The sequence below is a fragment of the Takifugu rubripes genome, chromosome 14, assembly GCF_901000725.2.
Source record: "Takifugu rubripes chromosome 14, fTakRub1.2, whole genome shotgun sequence".
In the NCBI taxonomy this organism is placed as follows: Eukaryota; Metazoa; Chordata; class Actinopteri; order Tetraodontiformes; family Tetraodontidae; genus Takifugu; species Takifugu rubripes.
In genome coordinates this window covers 8,408,206-8,421,278 of record NC_042298.1, presented here as the reverse complement: position 1 = coordinate 8,421,278, position 13,073 = coordinate 8,408,206, and the positions used below count along the sequence as shown (strand labels likewise).

Sequence of the window (13,073 nt, the reverse complement as noted above, 5' to 3'; positions counted from 1 at the left end):
GATGCACAGCGACATGACCAGGGCGTCCTTAGAAGAAGGGAGTGGAGCCGACGTGGCTGCCACCCCATCACCAGTGGGGGTGGAGACGTTTTAGCCTCATCTTTGCACATTTTTCTCAAATCTGATGTCACACGCGAACCTGTGTGTGTGTGCTTCTCTCGCCAACACCGCTATGTGTGTGTTGTTGTGCAGGGTTCCAACATATGTTGCGGACCGCCAGGATAATGGGCCTCTTTACGCCCCATTATCCTGTTAACAAATGAGCATGTGAGGCCGCTAATGGATGAGAACCCAAAAATTGAACACATTGTTTACTCGTTCTGGAAAACAATGCGAGGTTTTTGAATTTGGTTATCAAATCACATATTAATCACGAGCAGGCAGCCAAATTGTGTTTCCATTTTAGGGCCGACGAGAGGAGCTGGCTCCTCCGCGACACCGTGACCCCCCGGACAACCGCGGAGGCATTAAGATGCATGAGATGGGCCAGAGGTTCAAGTGCTGCAGCAGAAAAGCCCCTTTTGTTCTGACAGAATGCGAGATAGCCCACGGTGTGTGTGAAGACTGCGAATGGAGAGTTGGACTGAGGGAAGACCACCTCCTGACATTCAATGAAGAGAGCGAGACTGAGCGGCAAAGGCTGGGGGGGGGGCAGCTTAACATTCATGTGCCCAGGTCGCCCGAGTGGCCAGCTTTAGCAGGAGAGATAACAGGATTACTGTAATGACGGCCACAGTTTTCTACGGCTTCAACCCTCTTCCCACACTTGTACATCCGCCGCCCGCCGCCCGCCTCCTCGCCCATCCCCGCCGCCGCAGCCTCCTCATCCTCTTGGCTTGGATCGGGCTGAGCTGGACCGGGGACCGGGCTCCGCGGGGGAAACGAGAGACGCTCATAAAAGCTAATCCCTTCAGGCTGCCGCTGACAGAAGGAGGTTATTGGCTGCACCAAACTCTCAGGCGCCAACAACGGCCCCACCAACGGGATGACACGGAGAAAACGCACTCTCGGATTCTTAAACAATCAGCAAAGTCAAGCAACTACATGTGGTCGTCAGCTCGGCGCGCAATAAACTGATTAGCCCGGCTACCTCTGATCGGGATTAGAACCAGCGTTTGATCAGTTAATTAGTTAAGCTACATTCCATCTAAGGCTTGGCGAGATGCCCCGGCTTTAATATCCTCTTAGCAATGTGTTTAAAAATGAGCATTCATAGCAGAGATCCGTTTTCACTCCGGTTCTTTTCAGCATTTGTTTAGAGAGAGGCGGCTGGCTATGTGGGCTCCATAAATCTGTGTATTTGTCAGCGGGATGTGACAGGCTTTTCCTCTCAGACTGAGAGTCTATCAGTCTGGGCTCCAGTGGCCGTGCCTACTACAGTCAACTCTGATTAATACCTACAAATAGTGGGGACTTGTCTGCCCGGTTATAAATCAGGAGTGCGTTTGCTCGAGATGCACAGTCGGCCTGATAAATCGCACACAGGACGGGATAAAACAGCACACGGGCACCTAAATATGATATGGAAACCATCTCTCATCTGGCGATAGAGTCGACTCTCTTTGTTAACTTAATTTCAGCGATTATTTTTTTCCCCCTCCCAGAATTTCTTGTATGTAACAGTGAGCTTCTGACAAAAGGGGCAGAAAATGTTTGCGTTATAATGAGACACGCAGCAGCTAACAGCCCAGGAAACATTTATGGGTCCTTTTTAAAGGCAAAAAAGAATAATTGCTCAAGGTCAAACCCCACACAGAGGCACAACAGCCAGCATTTTACCAGCCAGACCTCAATTTAACACGTTTATCAGTGAAACCTACATTTTTACAATCATTGGACTAAAAGCTGAATGTGGAGGCCTCATTACACATAATATTGATAAAAGCATATAATCCTTGGTCTGACATACAAGAGAGTGCAAAGGTGATTAACTCGTGCAATTCTGAGCGCTTGAGTCCAGTTGGAACATTTGGTGAGTTTTATGGTCTTTAAATGTTAAATAAACTCACTAAAATGGTGATTAAAAGCATCCACAACCGAGCTAACAGCCCCGCGAGGCCACATCACAGCGGTACAGGCTAAATTAGCCAACATACTTATCTTTCACAATGCAATCATGGAGCCGGTGCAACGTTTAGTCTGTAATCAGGGTTTAGCATGCTTCCACGCTGCTGTTGTCACATTAGCTTCCTTGATTTGAAAACATGTTCATCACGTTCGAGGGGAACCACTAGCAGATCTGTGATTGTCCAACAAGCACGTGGATTCAGCTTTAATGGTTGGGTCCTATAAAGGTCATTATACCGTATGACGCTACGCTAGTGAAGTGGCGTGAGCCTCGGTAGATAAATAACAGTTTTCAAAACATCTGACAGAAAGTGGGAGGTTTTTTTTGGTTGTTTTTTAAATCATTCCCCTTCCAAAGCAGGAAAGCGTGGGCGTAGAGGCAGAACATTTAGTTATCAATAAAAACCAGAATATGGCGCGATTGTCCCACTAAACCCACGTGGGTTCCGCTCAGACGAGCACGGCGAACCAAACGCTGACAGGATATTCAGGGATCACAGCCGAGCGTCAAGCAAACAGGAACGAGCTCAACTGGTGCGCCGCTAAAATGACACCTATGCGAGCGACCCGCTGCTTTATTTAGCTGCTGGCGTGACGTTTCAGCGCCGTACCCAGCTGCTGGCTCGGTTCTCCGCAGGTGCTTCCATCAGATGGCAGAACATCAGTGCTCTTTTGCAGGTCTCGCGGTGAAGGAGCCAGCGCGTGCGCGGCGAGGACGCTAACCAAACGCCAACCGTGTCTCCTCTGCTGCTGTGCCAGCCTCGGCTGAGCCCACGAAGAGTGGGACACACATTAAATATTAACTTAATTGGTCTCGGCAGAGCCCTGCTAACATATGCCAAGCATCAGACGGATATGTCACTGTTTCCCCAGAGCCTCTGCGCACTTATGATCAAAGACAATAACACTGGTTCTAATCTGCTGTAATTGGGAGATAAGAGATGGCCTGGTAGAGTGTAACGTGCACATGTAGCATCCGTGGGCGTGTGCGCGCTCGTCAAACTTGCTGACGGAGGCTTGTTGGTGCAGACTGACAGCTCCTGAAGAGACTACAGAGAAAACCTCAGCTTTGTTTCAGCGGCTCCAGTCTGAGCGGCCACCAGGAATATCACCTGCTGTCAAATTAGCAAATGAATGTGTGAAACGTTAACTTCCCTTCAACCCAAACTTTGATTAAATGCCCACTCCAGTGCACCCCCCACCTGCTAGACACCACGATTAAATCCAACAGTGGCCGTTGTGAAGGTCTAATCATAAATGGAACATTTTAAAGTTGGTGATTAGTGATTGGGCCAGGCCTCTCAAGGGAAGTTTAATCTCTGCTCAAAGTGGTTAATGTACTCGCTAAATGAACTGCTCCCTCCATAATGGCACCGAGAGCAACGTGAAGTCGAGATTACCAAACAGCGTGGGCCACATGCTAAATCACTCCTTAAAAACTACAAAACCCTCGAGATCACGCGGCTTACCGCAGAACCGGGTTGTGTGAGAGATGGGAGCTAATGCACTCAAGGGTGCCGAGGGAGCTGCAGAGAGCGGCGGCATGAGTGCTGCAGTCAACAAGCTCAGATGTCCTTTTCTAAGAGAGCGGCGGAACAAGAGCTAGCCAGAGGGAGCGACACAGAGGGGGTTTGTGCACCGGTGGCCTTTCTGTGTCCGACACAGGGCGTACAAGGTCATTTCAGGAGTCACGCTACAGCAAAAACACCACTACGTTCTTGAATTTATGCTTCACGAAAACCACATCGCTCTGATGGCAAGTCAACAAAATGAAAAATGGGACGAGAGCAGAATGTGGAGGAAAAAAAATATCTTCATCTCTGTGCCGGAACAAAGTGTAACAGCCACCGAGAGAAGCAGGTGCACGCATGTGACTGCAGCGTGCCCTCACCTCCACCCTCCTGGAGGCAGCATTTGAGCCTTCCACCGCCTGCGCTAGCTAACCAGCATCCACACAAGGTGGTCAGCCTCTACCCTGGCCATGGACAGGAACTGGAGGAGGCACGTGTGGCTGCTGGCGTAACATGGCGAGGAGGGAGAGCTCGGAGAGGTGCAAAGAGGATCACAAAGAGCACAGAGGGGGTGCCGGTGGGGAAAAGACTCGGCCGGGCTTTCCTTTTAATTTACTAATTAAGCATGCAAATGAAATCTTAACAGGCTACTCAGAGGCATTCCTCAGGGGAGCGTGGAAGGCATTAGTGCCCGATTACACTCTGTCCATGTGAAGAGCAGAAAAAAAGGTGGGAAATGTCCTGTCCTGCGGCCGCCACGCACAACCGCAGATGTCTGTAATTGGCAGTAAGAACCGGACATTCATTCGGGGTTTGATGAGTCCAGGTGATCCATCACCATTTGTGTGCGCCTACCTTGAAGACCTCTTGTGTGTCGTCCATGCAGTAGACTCTGATGTTGTACTCCAGCGTCGAGCAGTACGCGTCAGAGAAGAGCACCAGTCTCAGACGCTTGGCGGCCCCCATGTGCAGCGACTCCCCCACCAGCGCGAAGGTGCCCAGCTGCTCGGAGAAAAGCCGGCACGTCTCGGCCTCGAGCTGGCAGTAATAGGGCTCCGACACCAGCTCTTCCCCCATCAGCAGGACGTCCTGGAGGAGAGGAGGCAGGGAACAAACGAGGTGTGAACGGAAGGTCAAGCACCCAATTTATGTGGAATGGAAGTGGCGCATTAGCCTGATGTCTGGGTGCTTATTTGAGCAAAAATGGACAAAAACACCAGAAGGGGGGGATCATCAGCGAGTTAAAACATGACATAGAAACTTCTGGTTATAAAGCGCCAGCTATAGTGTTACGTAACTATATGAGTAACATTCCAAAAAGGAGAAAAAACACGTTGCTCTGCTTCTATTTCCATCTTGGTCTGTAGTAGCTACACTGACAAAGACGCGCATTCCCTCAAACAAGGGCACTCATCCTATTGAGCACCGGCAATTTGCTTAATAATGCATGGATGAGGTGCTCGATTGACATGAAAGGAGACTCGAATAGATTCCTGGCAAGAAGTGAAGCTTCTGGAGGGGAAGAATGACTGTGGAGCTGCAGCAAATATCGGATTATTGGGTTTTGTTAGGAAAGGTGAGAACCACGTGCCAGCTTCTGTGTGCAAAGCAGTGCTGTTACGTGATGGCTGAGGGGCGCGAAAAAGCCCGACCGGTGTCAAGATTGAATTTTTGCTTTAATTAGCGCGGGACTTAAACCCTGCTGCAGAGCTGTTGTCTCACATCTGCATCTGCTAATAAACGTGACACACTTACATACTGCCAACGTCCGATCGCATCAGCACGTTTATGAGATCATTCCGCCGCTCTCTGGGCTAATCTGGCGGACAAATTGGTCCAAAAATGAAAAGATTCTCTGCGAAATCCTTTCATGCTATTTAACCCCCCCCCCCCCCCCCCCCCCCCCCCCCCCCCCCCCCCCCCCCCCACCTCCCTATTAGCCAAGCGAGTGGAAGTGAGCACTGCGCCTGTCAGATGAACAGAAGTCTGATGCGGATGCCATCAGAATCAATAGAATTAGTATTGACAGGATTAATCTGCTGTGTAACCACAATGGAGATTTTCTTCATCCCGCTATCTCTTGGAGGTGGAGCGGAGAGGCGCCACGGCCTCACCGCCCATGATTAATTTCTCCATCTCCATCCCCTTTTTATCAACTCGTCCATCCTGAGTGGGATTTCCAATCACTTTCTAATCGCTCTTTTAACAGCCGCGGCTTTCAGACTCCCGAGGCCTCATCCTCTCGTCTGTTTTTTTTTTTTAACCGGCCTCGCTTCCAGACCGGGACTCTATATTTGGTCCAGCTGATGATTAAAAGTGCTGGTCTAACCTCAGCCTCAGACAGGCCGATCCATCCCACAGACACCCCACCACCGCCACACAGGGGGCGGCTGAATAATTTATGCACAATATCGAGCATGAAATAAGACCCACTAACACTCCGAAGCAGCACCCTTCCCAATCCAACCGGGCTGTTGCGTTGGTGGTAGCGCCCGTTGTTTGCAGCGGGTGGGGGGTGAAGGCACCTGAGCCCGGCAGTGCTGGTCACTTTCAAGTTTCGTGAGGAGGAAAGTGGGGAGGGAAGCTGCGTAATTGGAAGCAGCGGTCAAAAATTGTCAAGGAGCACTCAGAGGAGCACTCTGAGGATTGGTAATTTGCTTATGGAATTGCAGTTTGAGACGCATGTTGCCTAGCAACTATGGATGCGGACCGAAAAAGCGCTCTACGTTTTTTTTGTTCCAGCCCTGTGAGAAAACACCTGATGACCAATATAATTTGAAGCCCGGGCAGCGGATGAGTGCACGTTCACGTCTGCCCTGCTCTACTCTGAGACCTTTCTGAGTTTTCCACATCACTGTCTTACCTCCCAAACACCCTCATAGTTCTGCTTCTTGAGTCGTAGGGCCCAGTTGTCCAGGCATCCGTCGGAGCAGTGGTCCATGCTGAGAATGACTGGCCGGCTCAGGACCACCCCCGGAGGGCCGCAGCTCACGACTGGGCCCAGTAGGGTCTGACATCCCGCCAGGGGTAACCTACGCCGAGAAAGACAGTTTTATGGGTGAGAGCTCTCTAATCTTGCGAGCTGGGTGTGATCCCGGCACCTCGGAAAACGGTGCCAACTTATGAGAGCCTCCTGCAGTGAGTGACGAGCCCAGACTGAGCACGAAGAGCACCATTATCAGAGAGCTACTGTCCTCTGAGAGTGTACAGATAAACAGTGTTTCCCATACAATTCATTTAAGCTAAACTGTGCACATCGTGCTAAAAGGCTATGTTATTTATTTACATCGCTGCTCCACGGCGCTGGCACACGCTCTTAAGCCTTTCCTAATGGACCAGCGGAGCATCAAAACAAACAGCCTAGTGGCATCGAGGGATGACTGCCAGTTAGGCAGCGTTAAAGAGACCCACCTTAAATCTTCCTTCCGCTGAACAGTGAGATAAATCTCATAGATCTTTCCTCGTGGGATGGCCTCGGGAGGAATGAGCAGACTGATTCCTAATGCAAATAACAACAAAGGTGGGGGGGGGGGAGAGAAGGAGGGGGAGAGGCTCATTTGTTCTGAATGAAAAGTGCTTTTGTCATCTCACAAAAGGGAAGCGGGTCTACTCAACAAAACAATATCGCTGCGGAAAAAGGACGAAAACACAATGGTGAAGGTCAGAGGCAGCCTCCGCCAGGTACTGCAGATGCAAATCTCTGCACCCACAGCCGAGGTGGGACGCGGCCCCACAGTCAACAATTAGCTGAGACAAAAGCGCACGCTGCGCCGCAGTTTAAATGTCGTCCGTCTGGCTCCCAGCAGATAATTGAGCCCGTGGAACAGACTTCTCCGGGAAAATTGCACTTCCCCCGGGAAGAGCGGAGGTGTTTTTCAGTGCACCTTTGAGACTAAACTGAAGTGTTTAAGGGAGCAGGAGTGATGTGGTATTTGTGATCTGATTCACATTCAACTCCCCCCCCACCAAAAAGAATATATCCTATTTAAAATCGGCTACAAACAGTGACAGTGACACAATCACTGCATTGTAAACTAGGTCTGTTCACCATAAAATAAACATCTATCTGAATGAGGCGAAGGTGCCTGAACGCTCGCAGCCGCGTCTGGGTCTATAAAGTTTCTTCTAAGTGACAGCGTCTCCTGTGTTCAGGCACGTAAGCGCTGATTTTTCTGTGTCCCGCCGAGGAAAAGGGTGCCAATGTGTGGCATACTCTACATGGCTTTAAGTTAATTCATGCATAAAAAAGCAGTAAGATGAGCGGAGGAGAGAGATTAAAGAGACGGGAACAGAGGAAGAGAGAGAGAGAGAGAGAGAAAGTGATGGCAAGAACGATGAAAAATAACCCTTTTTTTGGGGGGGGGGTTCTCTTTAACAAACCTTGACGGCTCACAATCAGCCATGTAAAGCATTCTTTATTATATAAGCTATGTGTATTTAACTGGAGGTGTGAGGGAAGCAGGAAATGCTGGAGGGAGCCTCGCAGGGAAGAGACAGGTCTGTTTTGTTGCAGAATAAAGATGAATTCTGGTTTGGCTTCTTTGGCTGCACCGCCATCCTCTCAATTAAACCTCTACCTACAGTCACGTCAACAACTACATTTCTTCCTGGGATGTTTCAGCTCATTAACTGGTACATCCTCACATCCTGTGCCCCAAATCCCTTTTCATAGAGCCGGTAGATCCTGCAATGTGATCACAAAGCGATAGAAAACTCAGAGTAATTATATAATAATTCGGTTTCAGAAAGCGAATGAGATATTTAGGGATAGATAACCGAGACGCCGGACTCACGTCCACCTTAGTTAAATCTGCATGAACTGACAGCAGTTTACGCTACATTTCATCTGTTGACAGGAAACGCTGGCGATGGGTTTTCATAAATGAAGCCCTGATAGCCACTCGATGTACCACTAATAAATCTGTCAATTCAACCCATCTATTAAAAAGCTTTTCAAAAATTAATTCAGTTGAGCACCGTGTGATTTCACCAGTCAAATCAATTAAGGATGCATGGTTAGAGTACTAATTTCAGGAGAGTTATGACTGCTACCAGTATTAGATACACACGCAGACATCTGAGACAATTACTGAAGACGGGTGAATTGTTCTCTAATGTGGTTTTAGCTCCTGACCAACAAAAAAAATCATTTAATCACAACGTATTCACCTGTGATAGATGATTTGATTAGGAGTTGAAGCCAAGCTGAGTTTCCTTGCACATCTAAAGATGCATGTCTTCTTCAAGCATAGTCTCCTTCAATGCTGCTGCTGGGATCAATATTCACTATTGAATGATGATCTGTTTGTCAGACCGATGCATCGCCTACCAAAACACTCCAATGGAAATCGTGCTAGAAAGCACCATAGGTTTGCTATTAAATGCAGCGCGCTGCTGCTGCAATTTGATTTCCCTACATGGGTGCAGGATGCTGCAGGAGGACATCACAAACGCTGTTGAAATGACTTTGACATGACTTTAGGACCATAACTGGACCCCCCCCCCCCCGTTCCACACACACACACACACACCCACCTGTGTTGGGGATTGTCAGCCTCCCTCCCAGGAAGTTGAAGGTCCCGTACGAGGCGTTCGCTACGTCGCGCGGCAGCGTCTTAAAGTAGCTCTGAGTCGACAGCCTGCTCACAAACTCAGGGGGGTCCGGGTTGAGTTTGCCATTATGCAGAGTGTGTGAGCCGTTGGGAAGGGGATCCAGCAGGGTCCCGTTGGTCATGGAAAACTTCCCTGTGGTATCGTGGCGGGAGCGGAGGGTGCCCTGGTAACTGGTGGTGGTGGTGGTTAGATCAGGCTGGATGGTGAGCAAATGGGAATTCTCTGTTGAAACAATAGAAGAGCGGAAGCACTCGCGTGAGCCCTCGGTGAGCGACAGCTGGCGTGGCTCGTACATCAGAAACAGACCTCACACTCACTGAAGCCGGCACACACACACACACACACACGCGCCAATTGCAAAAGCACATGGTGCAGAAAACGGGTGACTCACACGCTGACAGTACACAAAGGCACGTTCTGGTGAAAGCCAGGCTACCTTCCACACACACTCCATCTTTGTCTGTTTAGCCGCCACACAATCAATTCCAAACAGAACTCCGCTGCAGCTTAGCACCAAGAATATTTAATGGCTTTTTTCCCCCTCAGACACTGTGAATCAGACACTGCAGCTCACCCTTCCCATCTCCATCCAGCTCAGACAGTTGTATTTCTATTACGCGCTGGGAAAGCTCTGAGGCTCCACACAGGCAGTAAACAGAGTGGGTACATTTCCTGACAATGAGGTGATGGCAAAACATAATGTGTCAGGCAGGCAAATAAACAGATCCTGTATCTCTGTGTGTGTGTCTCTCTCTTTCTCTCTCTCTCTCTCTCTCTCACACACACACACACACTACATTCTCTTTAGACTACAAACTACTGTCAACACATTCAAACCACCCCCACAAACCAACAATTACTGGTACACGTAAATGAGCGCTGCACGGTCACGGTGGGTTGACGGACAGACCGATGGATGCACGAAGGAGAACAAAGAACAGTGTCCTACTGCTGTGGAGGGGAGGCCTGCGTGGCCGCGGTGCCCACACACCTGGCTTGCTGGGCTTGATGCCCATGGGCTGGAAGCCAGTGGTGAGAATGGACGAATCTGCCACGTCGGCGTCGAGGCCCTCCTTCTTCCGCCGGTAGACCAACACCACAACGATGAGGAGCAGGGTCAGGCACAGGGCCACCGCCACCACCCCCACGTAGAGTGCCACATCCTCCGCGCCGCTAACAGCTGCGACAGACAAAAGGAGAGTTAACCGTGAACCATAACCTGACGATCTCACTCAGCTGAGCTTTAAAAACAGCATCCGCAGGTCAAAGGAGGTTAAGATTAAGATGCAGATGAGAGGCCGTTTGGGGGCGGGGCCAAAAGAAAATTAGATGTCTATTCCTGAAATATTTGTCAAAGTCACTCAATAAACACGGCGTCATCAGCGGATGAGGGTGACTTTAACACCGTGTTGCGACAATCGAAAAGGAGTGAGACAAGTTTTGGGTGTTGCTTTAGTTTCAGCGCTGGATAAATATATCTTCTGCTAGCATGTTCGTTGCCTCTCCAAGTACACAACCCTCCCCAGAGAGGTGGAGGAAAAATGAAGGATTTGCTTATGAAATTCTAGCAGCTCTTATTGAATGCCCCCCTCTCTCGCTCTTCCTCTCTCAAAAGCACTAGAGTGCCTTTCTCCCAAAAGTACAGTATGAGGATGATGTCAAACAAACATCAGGTTGTGTATTTGTGTGTCTGTGTGTGTTTTGCAGGAGAATGGGATTTTCTACGGTTGTCTCTCTGGGCTTGGAGAATTGAGTGGTGGAGGTGGAGGATGCTCCCGGGGCCTTTTGTGGAGGGCCATTGTCCCGGGGAGTCGTGGGGGCGTAGTGCTGTCAACTGAACACAGCAAAGGAGGGGATGTGTAGAGTGGCAAAGCCCCGAGGAGCGGAGAACGGAGGCGAAGGTTAAAGTGCCGCGGGGAGGAGGAAAGCAGTGAATGCATGTGAGAATGGCAGTCTAAAGAAGGGGCAGAAAACCGTGAGCATGTGACAGGGAGCAGCCGCAGAAAGCTCCAGAGAGTTAATGTCAAAACTGTTCTTATTAACACCAGGTACGGCGAATTCCAATTAATATCCCCAGACTGTGTATAGGTCCTCACCACAGTGTATATCACCGCTACACGGAACCCACACTCATCCTGGCAAGCACAGATTTGACAAGTTTTAATTGCTGTTACCAAATCTGTGACTTAAGCATAATTAAATTAGCAGCATGCAGTTCATTTTGGGGAGCAAAGACAAATGGGTCAATAAACGCTGTGTTTCAGCCTCGCACTCGTTGGTATTCATCGCTCCGTCTGCGCCGCCGCCTTGCCACCTCACTCCGCCTCAAAAGAAACCATTCCTTTCCTCCCAAACCACCTGACACGCCCAAGATTTTTAAGGGGAAACGCCAGAATCTATTTCATGGGTGATTATCTCGGTACAATCTGATACCTTGAGTAGAGGGATTATATGCAGCCGAGCGCTATTGCAGGCCATTCTGATGCCAGAGATCTCCTGACATGTAATCAATCGCGACTGACTGGCTGAAGATAAACAGGAGATTGGGTCTTTTACCCCTGCGTGTCTGCGCAGGACATACTTATGGCGTGGAGCATCTCGCTGGAGAGGTACGCCCTTCCTCCACCCTTTATCTCATCCATTTACCCTCCCCTGACTCCCGTGGATGCCCCTCTCCTCAGAAGGTGCTCAACTGTAAGCAGCCCGGCTAAACCTTTCACCTTCCACAATGAGCTCCAAAAAAGTGCGGAGTGTCTGCGGCTGAGCCTCTCATTAAAGTTCCCAAATCCAATTGTCTTTGTGGTTCAAAGGCCAGGCGAGGCTGCAATATTTGGACTCCTAGCGTCAGACAAAAGGGGGGGAAAACCAACCGCCGTCAGCAAGGAGACGGGGCTGCCGGATTGTGCTGATTGGATAAACACCGCTTCAGATTGGCTGGTCACTGTTTACTCTCTGAGGGCAAACCAAAGGCACCGGATCTGCCCTCCGATGCACAGATCCAGTATCTCTGCTCTTCCGCTTCCACGGCACCCTCCATCCTTGCACCCAGACAAAAAAGACAGTCAATCAGACGACTCTCTCTCCCTCTTTTCTGTCTGTAATCTCTGGTGGTTTATCAGGGCATCGCCGACTGAAGTTTTATCTGACCCGCCAGGTGTCACGGGCAAAACGATCCCGCCGCTCGCTACGGTCCTGACCAGCAACAGCTCCCAGCCCCTCCTGGCCCCTGCGCATTGATTTCCATGATGCCAGCCAATAAGTGAAAGGACATCCATCACACTTTAATTGACATAGCTAATCAGGTTTTATAATTGGATGGGATTTAGTTCGGTCCCATCTCTCTCTCACTCTCTCGCTCCACTTTATCTGGACTTTGCTCTCCTCTGCTTGTCGCTCCATCGTTCATTCATGTCGCTGCTGGAAGAGAACTTTTGATTCTCTTTGTGTGTGACCTCTCATCGTGATTGACACCCGCCTGCGGACAATCTGTGGATGTGATGAGCTGCTTTCGCAGCTGACCCTGGGCCAATCTCTGTTTTTCTTTTTTTTTTTCCTCACCTTTTCCTGAAGCTTTCGGTTCAGCTCCTCATACTCGCTCCAGGGATGAGCTCTTGTCAACTTATAATTCACCTACCTCTGAGGCCTCTCCTTCAGTTTTGGACTTTGCTCGCATTTGCAGTCAGCACAAATCCCACACCGGGTAGTCCTCCACCACTTGCTCCTTACTCCCTCCTGCTTTGATAAATAAAAGCTTTGCAGCCTCCTGCTCCTCCCCCCTAGGGCATTTATCAAGAGACCTGAGATGATATTTCATCCCATGGCCAAGTTCTTAAGGTCATGGAAATATGGCTTCTAAAACTCCCAAAGTGAATATGACCATTA

General features: G+C 49.6%; 1 protein-coding gene across 5 annotated transcripts in view; it reads right to left on the bottom strand.

Moving 5' to 3' along the window:
* The window catches only part of unc5a (unc-5 netrin receptor A), a 109,060-nt gene that overhangs the window by 15,512 nt on the left and 80,475 nt on the right, over window positions 1–13,073 (bottom strand). For 3 of the 5 annotated variants that reach the window (XM_029846950.1, XM_029846951.1, XM_011610753.2), the window contains 5 exons: window positions 10,141–10,371; window positions 9,114–9,413; window positions 6,990–7,077; window positions 6,442–6,610; window positions 4,434–4,667 (listed from right to left, as the gene is read on the bottom strand). In XM_029846950.1, coding sequence (XP_029702810.1) covers window positions 4,434–4,667; window positions 6,442–6,610; window positions 6,990–7,077; window positions 9,114–9,413; window positions 10,141–10,371 — 1,022 coding nt within the window. The remainder of the gene's footprint in view (window positions 1–4,433; window positions 4,668–6,441; window positions 6,611–6,989; window positions 7,078–9,113; window positions 9,414–10,140; window positions 10,372–13,073) is intronic. The other 2 variants (XM_011610752.2, XM_029846952.1) reach the window with 1 other exon arrangement.